The sequence below is a fragment of the Trichomycterus rosablanca genome, chromosome 4 (genome assembly GCF_030014385.1).
Source record: "Trichomycterus rosablanca isolate fTriRos1 chromosome 4, fTriRos1.hap1, whole genome shotgun sequence".
Classification (NCBI taxonomy): Eukaryota; Metazoa; Chordata; class Actinopteri; order Siluriformes; family Trichomycteridae; genus Trichomycterus; species Trichomycterus rosablanca.
In genome coordinates, this window is record NC_085991.1 from 44966386 (window position 1) to 44993683 (window position 27298).

At 39.3% G+C, this 27298-nt stretch overlaps 3 protein-coding genes across 3 annotated transcripts in view; 2 read left to right on the forward strand and 1 right to left on the reverse strand.

Annotated features, from left to right (window-relative positions):
• The window catches only part of dnm3b (dynamin 3b), a 53282-nt gene extending 50490 nt beyond the window's left edge, over nucleotides 1-2792 (reverse strand). Inside the window, exons 1-2 of the mRNA XM_062994388.1 lie at nucleotides 2583-2792; nucleotides 1922-2266 (exon numbers count right to left, since the gene is read on the reverse strand). Of these exons, the coding sequence (XP_062850458.1) occupies nucleotides 1922-2082 (161 nt within the window). The 5' untranslated portion in view covers nucleotides 2083-2266; nucleotides 2583-2792. The remainder of the gene's footprint in view (nucleotides 1-1921; nucleotides 2267-2582) is intronic.
• An 8539-nt stretch (nucleotides 2793-11331) lies between these two features.
• Nucleotides 11332-14516, forward strand: LOC134311959 (myocilin-like). The gene is made up of 3 exons (XM_062993611.1): nucleotides 11332-11770; nucleotides 13407-13520; nucleotides 13717-14516. Exons 1-3 carry the CDS (start codon nucleotides 11332-11334, stop codon nucleotides 14514-14516), a joined length of 1353 nt encoding a protein of 450 aa, XP_062849681.1.
• A 3778-nt stretch (nucleotides 14517-18294) lies between these two features.
• Nucleotides 18295-27264, forward strand: LOC134312441 (peroxiredoxin-6-like). The gene is made up of 5 exons (XM_062994392.1): nucleotides 18295-18401; nucleotides 22905-23061; nucleotides 23548-23694; nucleotides 24847-24993; nucleotides 26833-27264. Exons 1-5 carry the CDS (start codon nucleotides 18310-18312, stop codon nucleotides 26959-26961), a joined length of 672 nt encoding a protein of 223 aa, XP_062850462.1. The 5' UTR covers nucleotides 18295-18309; the 3' UTR covers nucleotides 26962-27264.
• The last annotated feature ends 34 nt before the right edge of the window (nucleotides 27265-27298 follow it).

A 27298-nucleotide genomic window follows, 5' to 3' on the forward strand; every position in this document is an offset into this window, starting at 1 on the left:
TCCCAAAGGAAGGTCAAATAAAAATAATTTTTTGATTAAATGTGCCAAGAGAACAGCATGTGTTTGAGTAATTTTTTAAACAAGTTTATTTGTGGGTTTTCTGAAAATATGCTGGGTCAAATATACATTCAGTCATTGGGATTACAATTAATCAAGCAAGCTTTACATTGCCTTGGGCTTAGAGGCTGACATTCAAAAAGAAGCACTGATTTAAAAAAAGGGTCTTTTTATTTTTATATGACAGCCTTTAAGACCCATGCCAGTGTAAAGCATGTTTAACTGTAGATAGTCTGCTTGTTCCAACAGCTTCTAAAATATGGCAGGCCTGGATTGGTGTTTCTTGGATTATATCTGGCAATCAGGACAAATTTTCTCTTTAGCATAGGGTAAAAAAGGGTTTTCGTTACAGCCTTGGTAAGAATCCACTGTTTAATGTTCTTTTTATTGGATGCATTCAAACTAACCCTATTTTAACCAGCACCATGCTAAAATCAACCGTAATCACTAGGAAGACCATGGCACAAAGTTTTAAAAAATGTTGCTGTATGTATAATTTTGACCCAGAAACCCAGGGTCTATTATTTCAATAGACATTTTTGTTTATTTTACTGAGAAAGTAGACCACTAGATCACATCTGAGGACCTTCTGCCATACAAATCAATCTGACTTGCCCTGGTAGTATGTAGTTTCTATGATTATGTATCATTGTACCAAATGTCCTTAACTAATTATTATTGGATATATACACATATTATTTTAAAAAAATTTCTCTACTGACATTTTATCCTGGTCAGGGCTGCAGTGAGTCTTTTTCCCTCAGGAATTACTGGGTACAATGCAGTACCTAGGGAGCCTAGGCCATCTCCCTAACCTTAGACATAGCCTATTGTGTCTGTCTGTGGACACTGGACCGGCCAATAGATCTGTTAGGTATTCTAAACCTGGGTTCCAGTAGGAGTGGGTCACCCAAGCGCTTGCATATTTATGACACTTCTTTATTTTTAACATTATTATTATTAATATCATTGTACTATCCTTTCAATACTTTGTATAAATATTTATGTTCATTATTTGATTTTAGGTTATTTCTTTCCTAGTCAATTATCCATTATCACTGTTTGTTATGTTACATTTAATAGGTTGAATCCACACTAACAAGCATCTAATGTTTATTTCATAATCACAAAGTCAGCAAATGTGAAGAACATTTAGCTTCATCACACTTGGTACAACCGTGTGTCATGAGAAACGTGCTCCTGTATAATCAACCATGTCCATGTGTCCATTTCCTTAGTAATTATGCCATCACGTGTTTTTAGATTTTGTGAGGTTTTTAAAACTAGGACCATAAAAATCTGTTACCTGAATTCATAAAAATCTACACATTAAAGGTATTGAAGAAGGGCATTGTAGCCCAGCAGTTAAGGTACTGGACTAGTAAGCAGAAGGTTGCTGGTTCAAACCCCACCACTGCCAGGTTGCCACTGTTGGGCCCTTGAGCAAGGCCCTTAACCCTCAATTGCTTAGACTGTATACTGTAAGTCGCTTTAGACAAAAGCGTCTGCTAAATGCTGAAAATGTAAAGGTTGGCAGACCTTCGTAATAATTGAATTATTTAAAATACATTAATTTGTAATGGGTTTAGAGAGATAAATAAAATTGATTTGTATCTGTATTATTCTGGGAAAGGACTAATCTCCCGATAACCAATGTTGCAGCATAATTTAGAATAATACTACGTCTGAAAGTTGATTATTGTTGAATTAACAGATTATAACTTGTCACACTCCAAAAAAGTAGTAACCAAAAATAAGAATTTAACATGGTGGCAGGATGATTAAAGGTCCACCAACTTCGCAAAAGACTTCTGGTTCTTACATCAATTTTTAATTTAAAAATAAAGTATTTTTTGATGCTTACTTTCCCACAAAGTTCTCCAGCACGGAGCTCTTGCCGGCGCTCTGGCCGCCCACCACAGCGATCTGTGGCAGGTCCAGGTTACAGCTCTGACCGATGCTGCTGAAGGCATCCTGCAGCTGGTTCACCAGCGGGATTAGATCCTCCATACCACGATTCCCCATGGTGCCCACAGAAGAGAGCGCTCAGACGGAGAGATGAGAGTACTCGAGGTGGGATGCTGGATGCTGAGTGCTGGATGCTGAGTGCTGGATCCTGGATGCAGAGACAGATTTATGTGTCCTCGGCGTCCTCGTCCTGGTTAGCGGGAATGTTGATCTTTGCGCATCAAGAGGCCAATAAGCGCTCCTGAGGAGGAAAGAGGCAGGAGGATGGGACTGCGCACTAGCTACACACTCATTTTCAAGGACATTGAAGGAAACCATGCAATTATGTATGATATAGACAATATATTGCGCGATATTTCTTATGACAACCATCGCAAAGCACAAACAATAAATAAAACATGTGGTTTATCCAATAATAGCACAGAATAGAAGCGAAGATCGGATTTGTTTAACAAATGATGCTCGGATGCTCGGATGCCCAGAGCGCCATCCTACCGTCGCCATACATGCACAATGACATAATCCACATCCAGATAAAAAGGAACATCATGTCTCACCGTTATTCCTCCAGATGACCCTGGTTTATTCCTTTCTGCACCAAAACAACACCAGGGCGCGTTTATTGCGATCACTAATCCTGTTACAGAGGCTGAATGAATCCGTGCATGTACAATTCTCCTGCACCTTCCAAAGGCCTAAATACGCTCTGCTTCTTTAACAGGTTCATGCAAACGCATCCGAGCCTCGGAAGGCCATGTCGTCCCAAACCTGCCACTTTATTATTCTCCAATGACACATTAATCGCTCCTTTAACGCAGCCGCACTGATGACGCCCGACACCGCGCCGTGAGCGACGCGCCACCAGCCAATCAAAGTCAGGGTAACACACTGAGAACGATCTCATTGGCTGAAAACCGAGCACAACAAACCCGCCCCTTTTCGGTCACGCGCATCGGTCGTGAGCGGCGCTGCGCATCGCGGATGCCCCACTGGATGCCCAGGGTCAAAGCGACATCATAACCTCATTCAGTGGCGGCTCCTGCCAAATCTCTCAGGGGGGGGGGGGGCAATTGTTGCTATGATGGCCAAGGTGACCCGTTCAATGGGTAAATTAAAGCTTAAATAATTAACATCTTAAGTCATCTATCAGTTTGCCCTCACAAATAACTTTGAACATGGAGAGAGACCAGCTTTACCATTAATCATAAAATAAAGTAAAGCCTTCACACTAACAATTTAATTCAGTCTTCATCAGATAGCATTTTATTGTAGGTGCAGCAGCTCTAGAATAAAGATTGGCATCTGGGCTGATGTGCAATGAATAAAGAAATACAATTAAACAATTGGGGAGATACAATAAGTGCAATCACAATTCACTATTTAAAAATTACATTACTTACTTGTAATTTACTTGTAACTTATATGATTTTTGCCCCTTTGTAGATACTTGATGTTTAAATTTGGTCTGGGTGGCCCTAATTCTTAAGTTGCTAATTTATCCTGATTACACGATGGAGTTACTCCGAACTGAGGTGATGGTAGTCATGGTGACGAGATCGTGACACCAGGTTACGTGTGACGCAAGCACGTATGTGCGAGCCCTCCCGGAACCCATTCAGATTGTATTGCAGCGCCTGCAGTTTGAAAAAAAGAGCCTTAACATGAGAGTCTATGAGAGCAATCCGGGGCGATTTTCAGTTAGACTAAAAGGGGCGGTACTGTACGGAACACAACTCGACGCTGATTAAACTACGATATTCCGAGGCAAGACGGACTGTCCAGAACAGTCACAGTTGTGATAGAAAAATTTCTTCCCTTTTGTCCCTTGGTGGTGCGTCGCCCGATCGCCCTAAGGAACGAGCCGCCTCTGACCGCATTGTCTGTATACAGCCATTAACACGACTGTTAGCTGATAATCCAAGTTTATGAGGGTAGTTTAGGGCAGCATATTCTGCTCTAAGATCTCAATGTACTTTTCTGCATTTATGCTGCCATCACAGAAGTAAAAATGACCTTTGCCAATGATACCTAATACCATGACGGACCCTGGCTTTCGGACTTGTTGCTGATAACAGTCTATATGGTCTTTTTTATCTTGGGTGCGCATCACATGGTGTCCATTTCTTCTGTCTGACCACAATACACGTTTCCACTGTGCGATGGTTCATCCCAGATGCCTCAGAGCCCAGAAAACCTGATGCTGCTTCTGGACATGGTTAACATTAGGTTTCTTTTTTGCACAGTAAAGATTTAAATGGCACTTGTAAATGAAACTCCATATTGTAGTGCCTGACAAAGGTTTGCCAAGGTAATCCCTCACCCATGGGTGTTAAGCCTAGGCTTGCGCTGTTGCCCTTCATGCCCAGATTCTTTGAATCATTTACTGCTATTATGCACAGTAAATGGAGACATGCATTTTCCATCCAATTGTTTTTTAACATTGTTTATAATTTTCTCACACATTTGTTGACAAACTGGAAATCCTCTGTCACATCTTTGCTTCCTAAAAACTCTGCCATTTATGGATGCTGCTTTTGTATCAAATCATGATTACAATCACCTGATTATATCAGCTGTTTAAAATCACATCATTATTTAGTTTTTTTTACTTCATTACTAGTCCTAAATTGTCCTCATCTCAACTTTTTAAGTATAATAAAAGTTGAAGTAAATGTAAGAAACACTGTTTTAATTTGAATTTTCCATACTTTCCCAACATTTTTCTTATTTGGGATTGTAAAAAGTCTACTAAAAGGTGCTTTTGGCTGAACAAAGGTCTTTCATGTTTAAGAAATACCACAATAGGATTTGTGTGACTTAGTTGTTGCCTTTTAATAAAAGAAAATGGTCTGGTAGTATTGCTCTGCTGTAATATCTCTTCCTCATCACTAGATGTCTGTATTTCTTAGTTATGTCCTGTTGCAAGTCGCATCGTGCTTTAGTCTTTTATTCAACAGTAAGTAAATATTTTTACATCTTCAGTAACTGCTTCATCCTGACCAGAGTCATTGTGCATCCTTTATCTAACCTTTACCCAATATCTAGTAAGTAGTGCTTTGGACTATCTATTGAAAGGTTCAGAGTTTGAATCCCAATCTGGGATATGCGAAAAAAAGAATTAAGTTCTGCTTTACACCTATATGTATATAAGGCAAATAAAGGCATTCTGTTCTATTCTAACTTGACAGCTCTATTACAAACCTATTACACACTTACCCATTCGTTGACTCACTTAAACCTAAATCCATTTTAGAGAAGTCAGTCTATATAACATATTGGCATGCTTTATGTGTTTATGTGTGTCTGTATATATACAGCACTTCACAGACTTCTTAATAAAACATTAAAACCACCTCCTTGTTTTTACACTCACTGTCCATTTTATCAGCTCCACTTACCATATAGAAGCACTTTGTAGTTCTACAATTACTGACTGTAGTCCATCTGTTTCTCTGCATACTTTTTTAGCCTGCTTTCACTCTGTTCTTCAATGGTCAGGACCCCCACAGGACCACTACAGAGCAGGTATTATTGGGTGTTGGATCATTCTCAGCACTGCAGTGACACTGACATGGTGGTGGTGTGTTAGTGTGTGTTGTGCTGGTATGAGTGGATAAGACACAGCAATGCTGCTGGAATTTTAAAACACCTCACTGTCACTGCTGGACTGAGAATAGTCCACCAACCAAAAATATCCAGCCAACAGTGCCCCGTGGGCAGCGTCCTGTGACCACAGTTATAGGTCTAGAAGATGACCAACTCAAACAACAACAACAGATGAGTGATCATCTCTGACTTGACATCTATAAGGTGGACCAACTAGGTAGGAGTGTCTAATAGAGTGGACAGTGAGTGGACACGGTATTAAAAAACTCCAGAAGCACTGCTGTGTCTAATCCACTCATATCAGCACAACACACACTAACACACCACCACCATGTCAGTGTCACTGCAGTGCTGAGAATGATCCACCACTTAAATAATATCTACTCTGTAGTGGTCCTGTGTGTAGAGAAATAGATTAACTACAGTCAGTCATTGTAGAACTTCAAAGTGCTTCTATATGGTAAGTGGAGTTGATAAAATGGACAGTAAGTGTAGAAACAAGGAGGTGGTTTTAATGATATGGCTGATCAGTGTATACTGTGTGTATTATATAGTACACAATGGCACAACAGTGACATTACCAAGAACTAGACGTCCTTCCAAAACTGATAAAAACACAAGAAGAAAACTGGTCTGGGAAGCTGCCAAGCAACATTAAATGCAACATTAACATGCCAAGCTAGCGGCCTTCAGCAACATTAAATGAGCTACAGGAATTTATGGCAAGTACTGATCGTACTACATGTGACAACGATCTCCTGTATTCTTCATATGTCTGGGCTGTGCAGTAGGGAGGCAGAAAAAATATCCAAGCTGCATTTAGCAAAAACTTACATCAAGTCCATCATTCCAAAATGTTTGGCACAAAAGACTTTCTTACTGGCATCTGTCTGCAAAGTTTCTAAGCTTCAACATTTAAATAAAACCCCACAAATAAAAACACAATGTAGTGAAAAACCAGTATTCAGAGTTTTATTGCCAGTAATAGCAGATGTTTTATGGATGTCCACAAAGGTTATGAAGAATAATATATGTCCCTTTGTGAGGTTGTGGGTTGTGACTAAACATCTTACATAAGAAACTCCTTGTTTGTGTTTTGCATGGTTATACCATATGTACTGGCATGTCACAACGTGTAAGTCTGTTTTTGTGTGTTTCAAGGAATTGTGTTTGTCATGTGCTTTAGAAATAAAAACACTTCATGGATGTCCCCAGGAGCCAGTTGCACCAAGACCAGTCTTAACTATGTTAATTTTAACTGCATAGCTAAGACAAATACATATATGTTGCCTTCAGTTCCTCACAGGCTATAATCAGAGTCTATTCCAAAACCACTTGGTGCACCTTCGTACAAGTTGAGAGGATTTTTGTGATTTCATTGATTTGAAAAATATTTTTCATGTCTTAGTATGATTCATTTTAAAACTTTGTGTTTCGGGCACACATTTTGTTAAGAAATAGATTTACATTTACATTTTACAATTACGGCATTAAGCAGCTGCTCCTATCCAGAGCGACTTACAGAAGTGCTTCCATAGTAGACATTACCTTACTCTAGTTTAAGTAAACAACAGTCCAAGAACACAAATCTGCGGAAACCCTGTTAGAACCAAAGATTTTTTTTTTTTTGCAAGAAATGAATGAGAATAAGAACGTTAGTAAGTGAGTAAGTAAGTACAAGTCAGCTTAAGTGTTTAGTAAAGAGGTGATGAAGGTTTTTAATCGTCTTTTGAAGATGTGAAGAGACTCAGATGTTCGGACAGACAGAGGAAGCTCATTCCACCACTTGGGTTCCAGTACAGAGAAGAGTCTTGATGCTGGTCTTCCTCAAGTCCTGGGAGGAGGATCAAGTTGGGCAAGACTACTGGCTCGGAGGTTGCGTGGTACAGAGCAGGGTTTGATTAGACTTCAAAGGTAACTTGGGGCAGGTCCATTTTTGGCTTTGTGGGTGAGCATCAGTGTTTTAAACTGAATGCGTGCAGCTACAGGAAGCCAGTGAAGATAACGCAGCAGTAGGGTGATGTGGCAGTGTTTAGGTTGGGTAAAAACCAGACGGGCAGCTGCATTTTGAATGAGCTGCAAGGGTGTACTAGTGGGAGCACCTGCCAGGAGGGAGTTGCAGTAGTCCAACCGTGAGATTACAAGTGACTTCACAAGAATCTGAGTAGCTTCCATGGAGAGAAATGGTCGAATCTTCCTGATGTTATAGAGGAAGAACCGGCACGATCTTGTCATGTTGGCTACATGAGGAGAGAAGGTCAGCTGGTTATCCAGGACAACACCAAGGCTTCTTACATTATCAGATGGTCTGATCTGGGAGTCATCAAGAAAGATGATTAGGTCCTGGGTTGGAGATTGATTTCCAGGAATAAGTAACAGCTCTGTCTTGCTGGGATTGAATAGATCAGAAAGACCAAAAAAATGCTGGCCAGAAAGCCAAAGCAAGACCTTCCTATAACAGCAGAAGAGCTGCATTTAGGCGTAGCCAGCTAAAAAGTGGTGGTACATCATTCTACAGTGCTGTGTTGTTGCACAAATGTAATCTGTATGAAAAAATCTTAAAAGCAAACCTTACTTTCTTCACAAAAGCCATGGTGTAAAGTATGCAAAACATAGTAGTAGCATTAGTATTAGTATTGTTATTATTTCCATTGAAAAGCTGTCAAGTGAATCCTGACTCCTGGGATTATGTTTTTGTCTTGTGTTTGCGTATTCATTAGCTGTAATGGGTATAGTGCCAATTTTCAGTGAATCTCCAGTTCAACTTACTTACAGTATATGTCTTTGTAATGTGGGATGAAACCGGTGCTCCCAGAGGAAACCCTCACAGATATAGGGAGAACATGCAAACTCCACACTAATTCATGATGGTGAGAATAAACGGCACTGTATTTCCATAATTTTACAATTCAGCTCTGTTCAGATTAAACCAATAGACCGCATCCAACCAGTACATCTTAAGCATATCAACACAACAGTTCCAGCTGTCTGCAGTAACTCAGGTTTGACATCTGACCCCTTGAGGGACGTTGGAATGAGACAACAACATACTTAAGTAATTGGTACCTCTTCCCTTCTACTGACTACTTAATAAAACAAGCTCTGCACCGAGCACATGCTTTGATTCACCAGACATAAATTTGAGGACAAATAGTCTTCATTTTAATGTGTCTGTGCTTCAGGGCTGGAGACAGTCGTGACAGGTCTGGCATAAAACCATTTACAGGATCCTGTTTACGTACCGCGGAGCAACAATTTGGATTTTAGGACCTGTATTTAAGGCACTATTTTCTTTAAGCAAAAATGCTATATTGTTAGAAGCTTTTAAACATGAATTCACAAATTACGTAACTCCATCTATTCAAATACTTTGTAAAACACATTTAGATTAATGTGTTGTTACTGTTTAAAATGCAAAAAATGGAGGATGAAAAGATGTGATGAAATTTATTGTAAATAATTTGGTAACGTAGTAGCAGATTCGATGAAGAAACTAAATTATAAACTAGAAACTAAATGCTGATGACTTTGTTGCAAGATAAAATGATGGTGGAGTCAATTTTACGGCCTTAACTGTGTTCTTGTTCACCCTGGTTACATTTTTTTCTTCATTAAATGAAGGCTTTATTCTGGTCTGGGTTGTGACAGGTCTGGTTCAACTGGAAACAAGGCAGGAAAATCCATCACAAAGCTTTGGCCACCCTCTCAGACTTCAACCATGTCTGTGTAAACGTCCAGCTGTTGCATGGTCACCAAATTATGAATTGCATTATTTAAATGAACAAACCTTAGCCCTATTAATTTTTTAAACATTAAATGAACTGGATTTAGTCATAAGGCTTACACCCTAAAAGCATTTACAGGATCCTGTTTACATATAGCGGAGTTACTATTACAATTTTATGACCCGCATTTATGGCACGATTTTTCTCAAACACTAATAACATACTATTAGAAGCTATTAAACAGGTATTCCAAACCTTCGGCAAAGTTTACTGGTGCTCTTAGATTACATAATCTTTGGAGAGAGAGTAAGTTATGCAGACATCATCCTGCGAGTTCTGAAAAATAACAAACCACAAGAATTATTCAACCAAGTAATGATGTTTTAGTTCAGTGTAGAAAGAAAACTTGAGGCATTTGCACCAATGTTCATGTCTATCATTTGAAGAAAAATCACATTTTAAAAATGTGTTAAACATCATGTGACTTGTCAAAAACAGTGTCAACAATTCACATGTACAAATGGGTGAAACATATCATAGCTAAAAATAGCTAAAAGTTCAACACCTTCAGGCAGCTATATATAAAATAATGACAGGTCAGAGATTGAAATATAAAAGGGACAGTAAATTAATTCAAATGGTTAGTAAACTTCCTCAATCTCAATTTTGGATCAAGATGGTAAATAAGATGGACAAGATCTAAGTGAGTTTAAAAGAGGGTTTACTTTTGTCGCATGGATGGCAGGAACATATACCATCTCGCAATTATGCTCAACTGGCTTACAATGCTATTTATAAGAAAGACAGGGTTAGAAATCCAGGTCGAAAGTACAATAAATACAGTTTTTGTGGGAAAACAGAAGCACATGTCAATGCAGGTCAGAATCAGACTGTGTTAGTAAGAACAGTCCATCTATTAAAGTAGAGTTGCTGTGCATAAACACCGTATTACAAAAATTATGCAAGTATGACTGTGCAAACTGTAGGCACTAGTCTAAAGTGATAGGAACAACTCATGAATACAGAAGTCATCCTTCACCATATCTTTGCTCAGGACAAAGAATAGCATAGGGCAAAATGCTTGGTGTCTACACTGGGGGATTCCAGTGGCTTCTTTATGACATGAGGGGCATTTTGCTTGCATGGTTTGAGTCCAATTGACCACTTGTACAGGGTAGAGTCAATACAAATCAATACAAAACTACTCTGGCTAATCACCTGTTTGGAGTTGTAGAACATTTATTTGATGATTGATGGTAGCTTGGTGCTTAGACAGAAAAAGAGGAAACAAATTTCTTATTGAGGATTGTTTTGAATGTCTAACCTACCAATGATGTTTTCATTATGTTATAAAAAATATCTTCATATGACCTTGCTGTGCATCTGATGTTGCTGTTTATTAGGTTACCAGTCTCTGGGACCGTGAAATGTGTACTTAAGTGTTTTAATACAAACAAGAAAAGAAATCAAACACTGAGTCTCCCTCCCAAGATTGATCAGGTGCATTGGAAATTCTTTTTAAATGGTCATTTTGAGTGCAGTCCATTATTCAATGGCAAAACTTGACTCTTAACAAGTGTCAGAGACATTTGTGGTTCCATAAATTAAACAAACAACAGATTCAGAACTTGTTTTTATTGCATTTTGAAAATGTCCCAACTTCTTCAGAAATTGGATTTGTAGATATTTGCCCCTAAAGTATGTTAAATAACAAAAACAAGAGTAAATAATTGTTTACCCCACTGTAGAGGGTTAACATCTGTACAGCAAAAAAACTTTAAGTAAATAAATTATATACCTCACTTTCTTGTTTTGTCTGAGGGCTACTTAATAATTTATCCCCTCCCATTGTTGCTCAGGAGCAGGTCTTATAAATCTCCACCTCCTACCTTCTCCAAGCTCAGACAAACATCAGTTCCACCAGGTACCAGCAGCAAAGGTTTGAAAGGCTTGGACCAGTGAGTCTCTTATAAACATGTGGATAAGATTTGTTGTATTTTCTTTTTGGTTAGTCCTATGTGTCCAGGGCCTGGACAGAGCCTCACTGCGCAGGTCCAGTGACAGCAGTGGCCGATGCCAGTACAGCTTCATCGTGGACAGTCCGATGGAATCAAGCTGCCCAGGCACAAGCAGCAGTGTGGAGACAGAAAATCTGAATGCTCGGCTGACGCTGTTGGAGGTGGTGGTGAGCAGGATACTGGACGCTAGGCCAGTTACTAAGGCAGATATAAAGACATCAGAGATGGAGAACATGAAGACTTTACTCCAGGATAAAAAACAGCTGGACAGGCAGATCCAGAAGCTGCAAAGACAAGTGCAGGAGCTTACAGATGAGCGGGACAAGCTTAGAGAGAAACCCTGTCCTCTGGTGCAGACTGAACCAACCAACAGCTTCGGCATCATTACAGGCAAAGGTAAGTGAGTATTCTAGAGGACATATTGAACATTTGGTTATTTATTAACCTTCAGACACTCTTTTACAGTGATTAGAGTCATTTTCAGTTAAGTTTAGAGCCTATCATTGGGCTTAAGGCAGAAATACAGCCAGAACAGCAAACTAATTCATCACAGGATATCACAATTACTTACTCACTTACACTTTACTGTGTGTCTAGAGCCATTCCTTGAAACACTAGGCATAAAGTCGAAATAACTCCTGGACAGGGTGCTAGAACATCACTTATGCCTAGGGACAAATAAGAGTAGCCAATCCACTTACTGTTACTGGGAGTAACTCACAACTGGTCATATTGATTAAAAAAATATTGCAATGATTAATGATTTTATATTACATTTATGGCATTTAGCAGACGCTTTTATCCAAAGCGACTTACAATTATGACTGAACACGATTTTAAGCAATTGAGGGTTAAGGGCCTGGCTCAGGAGCCCTACAGTGGCAACTTGGTGGTGGTGGGGCTTGAACCGGCAACTTTCTGATTACTAGTCCAGTACCTTTACCACTGAGTTATCACAACATCAAGGGAAGATGATTTCTATACAACATACTCACCACATTCAGTAAAAAAACTGATGCTAGTAACAAATTCCTGTTTAAGAACTGGTGTAAACAGCATTTGGCGCCGCTCAGGTGGCGCAGCGGTAAAAACACACGCTGCAACCAGAGCTGGATCTTGAATACATCGTATCGAATCTCAGCTCTGCCTTGCTGGCTGAGGCTGAGTGGCTACGTGAACAACGATTGGACTGTTGTTCAGATGGGCGGGACTAAGCCGGATATGGGTCTCTCTCTGTCAGACTGGTGCAATTACGACTAAGCAGAGGCTGATTAGAGGCACCTACACAGAAATGAGGAAAGAGATGCACTTAGGGTGTCTCGCCGTACACAACGCTAGGTGGCCCAACACTCGTCAATGTGTGGGTGATAAGATGCATACGGCTTGCTGCCCACGTGTCGGAGGGGGCGTGGGTTAGCTTTGATCTCCTCACTCAGAGCAGGGATCGGCATAGGCAGAGAGGAAGCATGATGCAATCGGGCAATTGGACGCGCTAAAGAGGGAGAAAAAGGGGAGAAAATGCATTTAAAAAAAAAACAATAAAAAAAAAAAACAGCATTTGGCACCCAATACAGTACAAGAGCAATAAACTCTGCTAAACTATACAGTTCAACATAGATAAAACAAAAAGATGTCTTTAGGTGGGGAATTTACCAAAGCTGGACGGGCACCAATCCACCGCAGGCAATCATGTCTGTGTAGATGACCGAATGGCAGATAGCACAGCTGAGATTCGAGGTCGTAACTCAGCAGTGGTGGACTAGTGTAATAGACAGCTCTGCCACCCGAGTGCCGTAAACTGAAGAATATAAAATAATGTATTAAAAAAGATTTCCAGAATTGATTCAAAAGTATATTTCAACTGAAAACAACTTTTCATACACTTACTCAAAGTTCAATCACATGACTTGACTTTTCAGGGTTTGATTGTTTGATTTTTTTTGGTGTTTTTGATGAACAGAACTAGAACTGAGAACTACGTGGTGCTTCAAACGTTGCAGTAGATATTAAATAATCACTGGTTGTTTTGTAGATCCTGGCAATAATGGTGCATACCAAGAGATGAAAGCTGAAGTGTCGGAGATTCCAGTTCCTTCTAAGGTTCCTGTTCTTTTTAAAGGTCAAGAGAATGCGCAGAACAACGCCGGTTTGTTTGATTTTAAGTATAACATGGTGCATTTGTTTGGTTGTCCCATAGCCACTAGTGGGCAACATCTGAAAATATAGCAGCTTTTTATATTGTGACTTAAAATAAATAAATGTAACTCCTAACAGCTTGATTTATAACTTGCAGTAGTTATTAAAACTTTTCGTTTCAATAGTTTTTTACTGTGTGTTAAAAGGCTGTGGGGAGCTTATTTCTGTTGGTGAGCCAATAACCCATCAAAAGGCAAACAGCATCACAGGGAGGTACGGTGTGTGGTTCCAGGATCCTGAGTCTCCAGGCGCCCCGTATGGCCCCAGCACAGTATGGCGCATCGATGCAGTGGGCAAAGATGTGCGAGAGCTTTTTGCCTATGAAAATCTTGAACAACTCAGCCGTGGATACCCCTTAAAGGTTCTGCTTTTGCCAGAGCCTATGGAGAGCACAGGGGCCACTGTGTATCGTGGCTCGTTGTACTATCAGCGCCAACGGAGTCCCATGCTCCTACGTTATGACCTCACTGATGAGAGTATCGTTGCCCAAGCACCGCTGCCACAAGCCGGCTTCCATGGCCAGTACCCATATTCGTGGGGAGGCTACACCGACATCGACCTGGTCGTGGATGAGAAGGGACTGTGGGCCATCTACAGCACGGAAAAGGCCCGGGGAGCTATTGTGGTTTCACAACTGGATCCAGAAAGCCTAAAAGTGACCAGAAGCTGGGAAACGAACATCCAGAAGAACAAGGTAGCCAACGCTTTTATGGTGTGTGGTCGGCTGTACACTGTGGCTAGCTACAGCACCAACAGCACCAATATCAACTTTACCTTTGACACAGCCAGTGGGCAAAGCAAAGCTGTTGATCTGCCTTTCCGCAACCATTATGGGTACAACAGCATGATCGACTACAATGCAGCCAGAAGGATGTTGTATGCCTGGGACAACTTCCACATGGTCACTTATGATGTGAAACTGGGAAAAACCAGCAGTTCACAATGATGCAGTGAATCTGGATTAATCATGTGCTCATGTTTAAACAGATTTAAAGACACTTCTGCAATTTTGTCTTTGTATTTTATCCACATATTACAATAATTATAAATGTAAAAAATGTAAATGCTCCTAGATCTACATGCCAACCTGTTAACTATTACCAGAACCACCATTTTGGTTGTGTCCCAAACTGCACACAATTGGATGTCAAAAAAACATATGTCAAATTAGTGCACTATTAATGGTTCCAAGTATGCAGCCTTTCAGCATCATTTACATTTTCAGCATTTAGCAGACGCTTTTATCCAAAGACAGTTTACAGTCTAAGCAATTGAAGGTTGAGCACCTTGCTCAAGGGCCCAACAGTGGCAACCTGGCAGTGGTGAGGCTTCAACCAGTGACCTTTTGATTACTAGCCCAGTATCTTAACCACAACTGCCCAGCAAGTTAACTTACACTATATGGCCAAAAGTATGTAGACACCTTTAATGATTATTTTCAGGTCTCAGCCACACCTATTACTAAAAATTAATTATATAAAATGAATTATATTTTTTAATCTTCCACTGTACACCTCTCTTAAAGACACACACACGTCCTATAACAGCAGTCACTGATTTATCTTCACTGTTAGCCCTATTTTTAAGTTTTTTTTAGACTGAACTGGATAACATTAAACGTGCGTGTGTATTATGAATAAATTCATTATCTATTATTCATTATAAAATGAATTATATTATATAATATGAATTATATTTTGTAATCTTGTTGCAACATTTTATGTACTTTTTATAGAAGGTCTATTTCTGTGCCAATTACTTACACAAAACCCAGATCTCAAACCTATAAAAACACCTTTGGGATGAATTGTTACGTCACTTGTGAGTCAGGTCTTCTCATCACCATCAGTGTCTGACTGTACAAATGCTATTTCGATAAAATTTTGAGCAAAATCTTACAGACAGACTCCAAAATCTTGAGAGAAGCCTTCCTGAGGTGGAGACTTTTCAATCTCTATATTAAAGAATTTGATTTTTTATAGTTATATATTGTCAAACTAATATGGGGGAGGCATGGTGGCTAAGTGGGTAGCACTGTCACCTCACAGCAAGAAGGTCCTGGGTTCGATCCCCAGGTGGGGCGGTCCGGGTCCATTCTGTGTGGAGTTCGCATGTTCTCCTCGTGTCCGCGTGGGTTTCTTCCGGGTGCTCCGGTTTCCTCCCACAGTCCAAAGACATGCAAGAGAGGTGAATTGGAGACACTAAATTGTCCATGAATGTGTTTGATATAACCTTGTGAACTGATGAATCTTGTGTAAGGAGTAACTACCGTTCCTGTCATGAATGTAACCAAAGTGTAAAACATGATATTAAAACCCTAATAAACAAACAAACTAACTAACTAATATGATTTAATCATCCAGCCACAGAAGAAGATTAGTTGCATCTTCCATCAACATATATGTTAACTTTTGACTGGAACTGTACTTAAGTCTTTTCGATACAAGCATTCAGATTTACTCTCTAGGTTCTCTACAAGTAATCTATATAACACTAAAATGTTATGTTACATTTATTTCTGTTCGTAATGCATACGTATTGTATATTATGTATCAACAAGTATGTAAATATTTTAATCTGTTTATTCAAAATACATTTTTCTAACACATTATTGTACATTACTTGTTTTGAAACTTAGAATAAATGTGTTTAACAAATGCCGTGTCTTTTTTACTCAAAATAAGACATTTTTTAATAAGATTTTTAGGGGAGTACAAGGTTGGACACAGACACTCAGTGCGAGTGGTGGTTGAAAACCTCCTGCTAAATAAATACTCACTGGCCACTTTATTAGCAACAGCTGTTCACCTCATTTATGTGTCAGTAAAGCAATGTAAAAAAATCATACAGATAGAGATTAAGAGCTTCAGTTAATATTCACAGAAAACATCAGAATCTTGCACTGATAATAAAAATGTGATCTTTGTGACTTTTGTTTGGTTGTTGGTTTCTTAGAGAACTGAGAAACTGTAGATCTGCTGTTCTATTCAGACAACAGTATATAGTTTAATTTTACTAAAAGCATGTGAATGGAGGTCAGCTGAAGGAGATCTTATACCGAGATTGTTTTACATACAGTTTTACAGACAGGATTGAAAGATGCATGGTCTTCAGTCCTAATTCGTCAAGAAAAAGTTGTTCCACGTAGGTTTTCTAATATATTTAGACAGTAGCATATGCCTTACTCAGACTTAAAATATACCACAACAACCATTTTAGCTGTGTCCTCAGGTGGACCCCCCCTCCTTCCAAAGCCACTTCTACTAATAACACTAAGAAATGGTGTGTGCATAAAAAGATATACTACGTCCTACACTTTGCTCATGGAACAGCAATATTTCTTTAAGACATGGATTGCACAAGGTTTTGAAAACATTCCTAACAGTTATTGGTCCATGTTGACGGTGTGGCACGGTCACAGCTCACAGCAAGAAGGTCCTGGGTTTGATCCCCAGGCGTAACGGTCCAGGTCCTTTCTGTGTGGAGTTTGCATGTTCTTCCTGTGTGGGTTTCCTCCGTGTGCTCCAGTTTCCTCCCACAGTCCAAAAACATGCAGCCAGGCTAATTGAAACACTGAATTGTCCTATAAGCACCTAGCCGCTAGTATGCATAAACCAGTGCATTGTAGTGCCGGTCCCAAGCCCGGATAAATAGGGAGGGTTGTGTCAGGAAGGGCATCCGGCAAAAAAACTGTTCCAAATCAATAAAGCGGATCACGATCTGCCGGCGACCCCTAATGGGAGCAGCCGAGGAAATAGATAGATAGATTGGTCCATGTTGACATGATTGTTTCAGTGCTAGAATCAGATGTGGTGACTGGTAAAGCCATGTACACCAAACTATTATTTTTACAAACACCATTTTCAGAAATGTGGTTTTTTTTTTGTAAAATGCAAAATAAACAAGAACCTTTGATTTGTTAATTATTTAAAAAACTTTACTGAACTAATAAAGCTACAAATAAAATAATTAACAATGTTTTAGATTGACCAACTTATTTGCATTTTGTAAATATTAACACATTTAGATTGATGCCTGTTCAGGGAAACTACTGACATACACTGAGTTTCAATGATTGCTTTTTGATGTTTTTAATGAGGAACAAGTCTAAACAGCAGACAGGCCAGTCTAGCACGTGTGCTTTTATATTTCAAAGAAATGCGTACAGAATGTGGCTGGCACACAAGCAGAAACGTCAATGGAAAAGATGTAGTGTGTGTATGTACTTAAAGGCATTAAAGGTAAAAAGATGTTATTTAACTGTTGGATTATTTGCACCAAAATCGGCAAGCCTAAACAAAACCTGGCTAGTAAAACAATGAGTTTTTTTTTTTTAATTAATGCTCCATTCCCTCCCAGTTATATACCCATATTGTAAAAAAGTTATTTCTTTGTCCATTTCTCTACTTTAATGCAATGTGTTGCAGGAACCTATATATTTACAACCTTTCTGTGCAATTTTCAAGTCAATGCATGTACAGGACATTAAATAATCATGCTTTTTGAGTTGATTTGCAATTTACAGACTGACCCAGATTTTTGGAATAGGGTTTGTATTTTTGACATAGCAATGCAGTTTTACATGCTGATGTTAATGCAGAAAGACCAAAGTCATTGTTCCACACACACACACACACACACACACACACACACTCACACACACACACACACAGGGTGACGCGCTGATGGAGTTTGCGTGTGTTTGTGGTTCAGTGCAGCAGCAGCAGTAGAGGAGCAGAATGCCGGCGCCACTACTCGGGGATGTATTTCCTAATTTTGAAGCCGATACCACCATCGGTAAAATCAAACTCCATGATTACCTAGAAGACTCGTGAGTACATATTTAATACAATATATTATATTTAGAATAACTATTTATGAACTTTTTGTGGAGTCCAAATACAATAAACGCTGCAGCCTGTTAGGACGCACTTTTTGCGCCATATAAATGCCAATATAGCATATGTTATATAATATAATATGTATTTAAAAATATTATAAAATAATGGCAAGACATTATTTTAACGTTTACTAAATGGGCAAATGTATGTGGGCACCTGACCTTATTTTAAAACCATGGGCATTATGATGAACCTCTAGTTCTTCTGCATAATACCGACACTATTAGTTCACCTTGATTTTACTTAGAAATGGTTCTGAATAAAATATTGCACAGTTTAACCAAAATCTTAACCATACAACAAAGTATGGAAGTTGGAGCATAACAGAATGTCCTGGAGCATTGCATGTTATATAAAAAAAATGATTTATAAAGAGTTTTAAAATTGTGATTCTATTAGAGGAACCCTCATAAAATTGAGAAAATTAAGACAGTTTGCCTTTGCATCTATAACATCCTTAATTCTGGAGGGCTTTCCATGACATTTTGGAGTGTTTCGGTAGGAATTTGTGCTCATTTATCCAACCAAAAAAAGCAGTCAGACAGCCAGGGAAGGGTAGATAAGGCCTGGCTCACAATCAATGTTCTAATTCATCCCAGAGGTGTTCAACAGGCTTGAGATCAGGGCACTTTGGAGACCTGTGGAGTTCCTTAACAGAAAACTTTTAAAACTTATAACTTACATATACAGTATATATAAACGATAATCTTAAACCTGCCTTTTTCTATTCGTATATGTATATATACACCTGTTCGTAATGAGTGTAGTTGAAACTGGATTTTATCAATTAGCAGGGGTGTCCACATACATCTGGCCATATATGTTTCACCTTCTGAAATTCAGCATGATACGTTTTTAGCAAATAACCATTTAAGCAGCCCTAAAAAAGAAACTGCAGACATATGAGTAGACAGAATAATAGGAACAACCAAAAATAAATTACAATAAACTATATGATAATGACCATCCTTTTCATAAGCACACTAAATGGACAAAAGAAATGGGACACACCTCAGGTGTTTGCTTCAGTACCATTGACACAGGTGTATAAAATCAAACACCTAGCCATAAAGCCTGCCTTTACAAACATATGTGAAAGAATGGGTCATTCTAAAGAGCTCACTCAATTTGCAGCGTGGTTCTGTATAGGATGCCAGCATTGCAACAAGTAGTTCATGAAATTTCCTTCCTATGTGGCAGACCACATAAAATTACAGTGGTCGCTGAGTGATTAACGTTAGCACAAAAACTGTGTGCTTGGAGCTTCATGGCATGAGTTTTCATGGCCAAGCAGCTGCATGCAAGCCACACATCACCAGGCACAATGTCAAGCATAGAAAGGAGTCGTGTACAGCATGTCATCATTGGACTCTGAAGCAGTGGTAATGTGTTCTGTGGAGTAACGAATCATGCTTCTCTATGTGGCAGTCTGATGAACAAGTCTGGGTTTGGGGAATGCCAGGAGAACATTACCTGTCTGACTGCCTTTTGCCAACTGTAAAGTTTGGTGAAGGAGGGATGTGGGGTTGTTCCAGGCCTCTTAGTTCCAGTGAAGAGAAATGTTAATGCTTCAGTATACCAAGACATTTTGGATAATTGTTTGCTTTCAACTTAGTGGTAACAGCAAGGGCAATCAAGGCATGGTTGGGTAAGTTATTGTGGAAGAACTTGACTGCCCCACACAGAGCCCTGACCTCAAGCCCATCAAACACCTTTGAGATGAACTAGAATGGAGGTTGCAAGCTAGGCCCTCTTGTCCTCTGTCAGTCTCTGACCTCACAAATGCTGTTCTGAATGGGCAAAAACCCCCACAGACACACTTCAAATTGTTGTAGAAAGCCTTTTTAGAAGAGTGGAAGCTGTTATAGCTGCAAAGGAAGAGCAAACTCCATATCAATGTCTATTGATTTAAAATGAGATGTCATATATATATAGTGTATGTCAGATTGTAAGATTATGCAGCATTATACAGAAAGAAAATTTATTTGAGGATTAAAGGACAGGGAAACATACTGTACAATCTGTTTATCAGAACTTCATAATTACTGGCATACATGACTGAATCGGTTTAAATGCACAAATTCCCACAGACACAGTCAGGCCCGTGAGAAGATGTTTTAGGTACGAGGGTTGCCAAATGAATTTCAAAACCAATTCAAATAAAAGCATGTATGCGCTATTCACGCTACATGCACACACATACACACACGGCGGAGGACTGAAGTAAACAAGCAATAAGTGCGTGACAGTGATGTTACCAACAAAACTATGAACTTTCTCCTAGATGCTTTTACAGAGGCTGAAACCCTCACTGCACGGCAGAGCTCTACACTGCTTCAGTACAGCCTAATACAGTACAGCCTAATACAGCGAGTTTCATGCAGACTTATTATGTACATATCATGCTTACTATCCAAATGATTAGGTTTATATTCCTACTCTTTGTTTTTTTAGTCCTGGCAAACCCCATAATTATGTCTAGCGTTTTAGAATGGGATGTCCAACAAGCTGTGCATGTTTGCATACTGACCAGGTTTTTAAAATTCTATGAGTTCTATGTGAAGTCATGTGATTTACTGTTGAATCGGCAGAAAACATTTTTCCATGCCATTAATTATTCTGTCACAAGTTACAGGGTGGACAAAATCTAATTCTGCTTTTAGGAATTATATGATTTTAAAATGTCTAATTTCACTTCATTTAATATATTTTTATGTAACTATGTAATGGGGGTGGCACAGTGGCTTGGTGGGTAGCACTGTCACCTCACAGCAAGAAGGTCCTGGGTTTAATTCTCAGGTAGGGTGGTCCAGGTCCTTTCTGTGTGGAGTTTGCATGTTTTTCCTGTGTCTGCGTGGGTTTCCTCTGGGAGCTCCGGTTTCCTCCCACAGTCCAAAGATGTGCAAGTGAGGTGAATTGGACACACTAAATTGTCCATGACTGTGTTCGACATTAAAAACTTTAACTGATGAATGTAATTGTGTAAGTGTAGGTGTGTAAAACATGACGTTAAAATCCTAATTAATAAATAAATAAATAAATGGAATTAATGGAAGGTTTCTTGGACCAAAAAGCCCTACATTTGTGTAATAAGTTACACTGATGTATAAAGTGACTGTACAGTCTCTGCTACTTGCTACAGTTTGTAACATATTATAGGCAGGGTGTAAGGATGTGGCAAACAAAGTAAGTAAGGCCTACCTTCTACTGTTTTCTGAAGTGAGTTTCCATCAATCTAGGTCACGGTGTCAGAGAGGAAACCCAAGAAGTGCTGTTCTTAAATCAGAACGACTAAGTCGAATACAACTGCAGACCACAATTCTAATAGACACATGCAGTGTTGAGTTTGATTGTTATCTATCAAATACATGATGCACAGCTTACTGATTTGTCAGCATTATAAAACATAATTATAATCACAATCATATAAAGCCAAAGTCAGAAGTTTCCATACATTCGTAATGGACATGCAAGGTATGGCAGTCGTTTTTCTGGTTGATTTCTCCCAATCTGGTCATATCCAATAACCTGATCATAACTCGCCTCGACTACTGCTGTAGAACTCCTGACCGAGGAGGATCACAACCGTCACAAACCTTCTTCAACATGTGCAGTTCCAAATACTTCTTTTCACCTGTTCATTTAAAGATCCATACAGTGTAGAGAGTCAGCAGATGTTATAATTGCAGAAGTTTAGAGATAAGGAAACCCTGTTCAGCAATTGTCCCGTCCTGCCCCATACAGACTCACAGATTGGAGTTGTTTGGATGGTCTGGTTCAAGATTCAAGATTGTTATTTAACAAGTGTCTCCAGGTCACCCAAGGTGGATAGAGGTCCCAGCTGAGTCTGGTTCCTGTTAAGGTTTCCACCTGTTATTTTAAGGGAGTTTTTCCTTGCCACTGTTTGTCAGTCCTGGATTCTGTAAAGTAGCTATAAGACAATGTCTGTTGTAAAAAGCGCTATACAAATAAATTTGACTTGACTTGACACTGTCGCCCTCAGCTTGCTCAACAGGGGTTTTTGGTCTGTCGGTCCTGGATTCTGTAGTTGCTCTGCTACAATATCTATTGTAAAAAGTGCTATACAAATATATTTGACTTGATTTGAAATTTATAGACGACTGATTCAGGACTGTATAAGAGGTAAAATAAATATAATAAAGAATAGATGATGATTTTTAAAAAATGTATGCGTTGAACAATTCGCCCGAGTCTGCTGTTTGTGTTGTGTGATACCAAATTATGTGCTGTGTACCTCTGCATACTGTTGCTTATCCAGACAGCAGAGGTCAGTCATTTTACCTTCCCAATGTGTAGGTCGCAGACACATAAATGATAAAAAAAAACCCACTGTACTGATTGGACTAAAACTACAGAGAACAAAACATGGTTGGATTTGTCAGTTAAGCTGTTGCTAATCTTTCTGTCAACAGGTGGGGCATCCTATTCTCTCACCCACGAGACTACACTCCGGTTTGCACCACTGAGCTGGGTCGAGCAGCCGAGTTAAACCCAGAGTTTGCTAAACGTAACGTGAAAATGATCGGTCTGTCCATCGACAGCCTTGAGGCGCACCATGGCTGGAGCACGGTACTGCAGACATTCCACATAAATTACTGAATCATAATAACAGATGATTATTATCTATTATTAAACACTATATGGCCTAAAGCAAGTAGACACCTAACCATACACTCGTAAGACACGTGCATCACATGGAGTACATAGTTGTGGCTATAACAACCTTCACTTTCAACAAAGCCACTGGAGACCCTCCACACCAAACCAATCAAACCATGTGTTCATTGTGCACAAGAGCTCATGCTGTTGGAGGGTAAGGGCACAGTTATACTATGTGGCAGGATCCCAATCTGTTGCAACAAAGTTAGAAGCGTTACATTTGTTTTATAAAACTTATGTGTGGCTGAAATACCTGAACTCAGTAATAAGGAAGGGTGTCCACACAGTTATGGATAGATAGTGCAGACACATTATCATCTTTGTGTAACCTCATTAGTCTTATAACTCCAATTTAGTTCACCATAACTAACAAGGCCAACTGCTCATGTTTTTCAGGACATTCTGGCGTATAATAATGATGACAATGTTTCCAAGTTCCCCTTTCCCATTATAGCTGATGAGAAACGAGAGCTGGCGGTGAGTCTGGGCATGCTCGACCCTAATGAAAAGGATCAGACTGGTATGCCACTTACTGCCCGATGTGTGAGTACAACCAGACTTTATTAATTCTGATCTCTTCTAGTGTTGTACTGTTTGTAATTCAGCATGTTCTACATGTACAGAATACACAGAAAGGTAAAGAAAATAACACAAACATCACATAAAAATGGAACTTTTTAATAGTATGTACACTATATATGTGGACACCAGACTATGTGCTTGTTAGTCATCCCAGTCCCTTAATTTCAATTTGTTATGCTTTGAGGTTGTGAGGCAGCCAGTGGCAAAGGAAACATTGGACAAAAAGCAAAACATTGGACAATCAGCAATTTCCAACAGCAAATGTAAAACTGAAATGTCTTTTACATCCCTGCTAAAACATGTACATGCAAAACTGCTTAGGAAAATTTCCCAACTAGAAACATAGTGCAATATATAGTGTGTCAAGATTTAAGGTCGCTCAGGTGGCGCAGCGGTAAAATACGCTAGCACATCAGAGCTGGGATTTCGAATACATCGTATCGAATCTCAGCTCTGCCATCCGGCTGGGTTGGGTGACTACATGAACAACAATTAGCTCAGTGGTTAGCACTGTTGCCTCATAGCAAGAAGGTCCTGGGCTCGATCCCCAGGTGGGCCGGCCCGGGTCCTTTCTGTGTGGAGTTTGCATGTTCTCCCTGTGTCTGTGTGGGTTTCCTCTACTCCCACAGTCCAAAGACGTGCAAGTGAGGTGAACTGGATATACAAAATTGTCCAAGACTGTGTTTGATATAACCTTGTGAACTGATGAATCTTGTGTAATGAGTAACTACAGTTCCTGTCATGAATGTAACCAAAGTGTAAAACATGACGTTAAAATCCTAACAAACAAACAAACAAACCTTAATTAGGGCGGGGGTCAGCTCCAGTAGAGAGGAAACATAATGCAATTGGGTAAAAATTGGACGCACTAAAATCAGGAGAAAAAGGGACAAAATGCATTAAGATTTAATTTAGGTAGTTTTAAGAACTGTCTTAACGTGGTATCTAGACTTTTATTCATTTGCTTCTATTTATAATGTAAATAAAATATATAACCAACTGTGCATCATTATTTAGACTTTTTTTTTTTTTTAACTCTGCTATAATACAATATTGAAAATGTTGTCTCATAATGACCTCAGCAGTACTTGTATTAATCTTGTGTTGTTTTAGGTGTTTGTGATCGGTCCTGACAAGAAGTTAAAGCTCTCACTCCTCTATCCTGCCACGACTGGGCGAAATTTTTATGAGATTCTACGAGTGATCGATTCCTTGCAGTTAACGGCACAAAAACGGGTAGCCACGCCTGTAGACTGGAAGGTGAGATGTAGAACTTATACACTTTTTACACTGCTGGTTTGTTTGAAACACCCAGACATACTGTCACCTCCATCAAAGAAAACCCTCACCCCAACAGATCACATGGTTTACCACAACTGATAGAGATCTTTTACAGTGAGTCCATAGCTGCTACATACACTATAGGTACTAGGTATAGGTACACTAAAGGTATTGAGAGACCCTTCTAGTGTTTGAGTTTAGATATTTCAAACACACCCAGTATGAAATTCCAATATTTTGGAAAAGACCATTTCCTTTTCCTCTAGTATGACGGTTCCACTGTGCTCAAAGCAAGCTCAATAAAGATGTGATTTGGTTTGACAAGTTGAGGAAACTATATAGAGGCCTTACTTTAATCCTGTTAAAACATCTGGGATGATAAGGAATGCTGACTGTGAGCAAGGCCTTCATGTTCAACATAAGTGCCAGATCTCACAAGTGTTCTTTTGACTGAGTAGGCATAAATCCCCACATGCACACTTCAAAATCTTGTTGAAAGCCTTTCCAAATGGTGCCACCATACTAATGCTCATAGTTTTGGAATGAGGTGTCCAACAAGCTCATTGTAAATGTCCAGATACATGTGTCCATATACAACCCCAAATCAGAAAAAAGTTGGGACAGTATGGAAAATGTAAATAATAAAAAAACACAAAGTTTTTTGTTTTTTTTAAAACTTTTTTTCTACTTTTATTTCATTGCAGACAGGATGAACCTGAGATATTTCATGTTTTGTCTGGTCAACATATGTTGCTCTAAGCTCTCAATGGACTTTTCTGCAGTAATGCTGCCATCACAGAAGTGTTATAGACCTTTGCCAAGGGCACTGACACGACCCCATGCCATGACAGACCTTGGCCTTTGGACTTGTTGCTGACAACAGTCGGGATGGTCCTTTTTGTCTTTGGTCCAGAGCACATAATGTCTATTTTTTCCAAAAAAGACCTGGAATGCTGATTCATCTGACAATAATACACGTTTCTACTGTGTGATGGTCCATCTTAGATGCCTCAGAGCCCAGAGAAGACATGGTGTACATGGTTAACATAAGGCTTCTTTTTTGCACAGTAAAGTTTAAGTGGCATTTGTACATGTAACTCTGTATTGTAGTGCTTGACAAAGGTTTGCCAAAGTAATCCCTCACCCATGTGGTTATATCAGCTATTGTTGAGTGGCGGTTCTTGATGCAGTGCCGTCTGAGGGATCGAAGATCATGTGCGTTCAGCTTAAGCTTGCACCCTTGGCCTGTACACACTGAAATTCCTCCTAATTCCTTGAATTGTTTGATGATATTATGCACAGTAGAGGAAGAATATGCAAATCCCTTCCAATCTTTCTTTGAGGTACATTATTTTTAAACATTTCAATAATTTTCTAACGCATTTGTTGATAAACTGGAGATCCTCTGATCATCTTTGCTCATAAAGACTCAGCCTTTCCTGGATGCTGCATTTGTACCAAACCATGATTACAATCACCTGTTGACATCACCTGTGTAAAATCACATCATTATTTAGTTTTTTTTTACCTCATTACTAGCCATAAATTGCACCAGTCCCAACTTTATTTAGAATGTGTTGCAGACCTGAAATGCAGGAATCGATGTGTATTAACAAATGAAATAAAGTTGAGCAGATAAAACATGAAATATCTTGTGTTCAAACTGTCTGCAATCAAATAAAAGTCAAAGTAAATGTAATGAACACTGCATTTTTATTTTATTTGCATTTTCCATACTGTCCCAACTTTTTCTGATTTGGGGTTGTAGCATACCAGTAATCAATAATCTAACACTGCTTATTATTTGTCCTTCACAAGCCTGGGGATCGAGTTATGGTCCCACCTAACATTCCTGAGGAAGAAGCCAAGACAATATTCCCTGATGGAGTATACACAAAAGAGCTTCCATCTGGGAAGAAGTATCTGCGCTACACACCACAGCCGTGACCCCTGGTGACATGCTGACCAGCACTAAAATCAATGGGATGTAAGCTACAGTAATCATAACTCATGAACATCCAAATCACACAAGATCCTTTTAGTTAGCAGTGAGGTATTTTATGGATCTTGACATTTTCATTGGGGTGCTATTATGCTTTGGCTCACAATACAGTCAGTACATCCTAACCATGGTTGTTTTAAATCCCAACCTACCAAAGTAAATAAAAACCCAAACTCATATTGTTGCTGCTCCACAGATTAATCAAACCAGGACCTTACTAATTACTGACCATAAATCTGACCCTAATAACTGTACTTATTGTTCTACTGTACTACAATGTAC

Excerpts from the sequence above, each read along its gene's own strand:
- LOC134311959 (XM_062993611.1), top strand. The coding sequence starts at position 11,332 with ATGTGGATAAGATTTGTTGTATTTTCTTTTTGGTTAGTCCTATGTGTC. Across the intron at positions 11,771-13,406 it reads CGGCATCATTACAGGCAAAG|ATCCTGGCAATAATGGTGCA; the intron begins GTAAGTGAGTAT and ends GTTGTTTTGTAG. Across the intron at positions 13,521-13,716 it reads GAATGCGCAGAACAACGCCG|GCTGTGGGGAGCTTATTTCT; the intron begins GTTTGTTTGATT and ends GTGTGTTAAAAG.
- LOC134312441 (XM_062994392.1), top strand. The coding sequence starts at position 18,310 with ATGCCGGCGCCACTACTCGGGGATGTATTTCCTAATTTTGAAGCCGAT. Across the intron at positions 23,062-23,547 it reads CGCACCATGGCTGGAGCACG|GACATTCTGGCGTATAATAA; the intron begins GTACTGCAGACA and ends CATGTTTTTCAG. Across the intron at positions 24,994-26,832 it reads CCACGCCTGTAGACTGGAAG|CCTGGGGATCGAGTTATGGT; the intron begins GTGAGATGTAGA and ends GTCCTTCACAAG.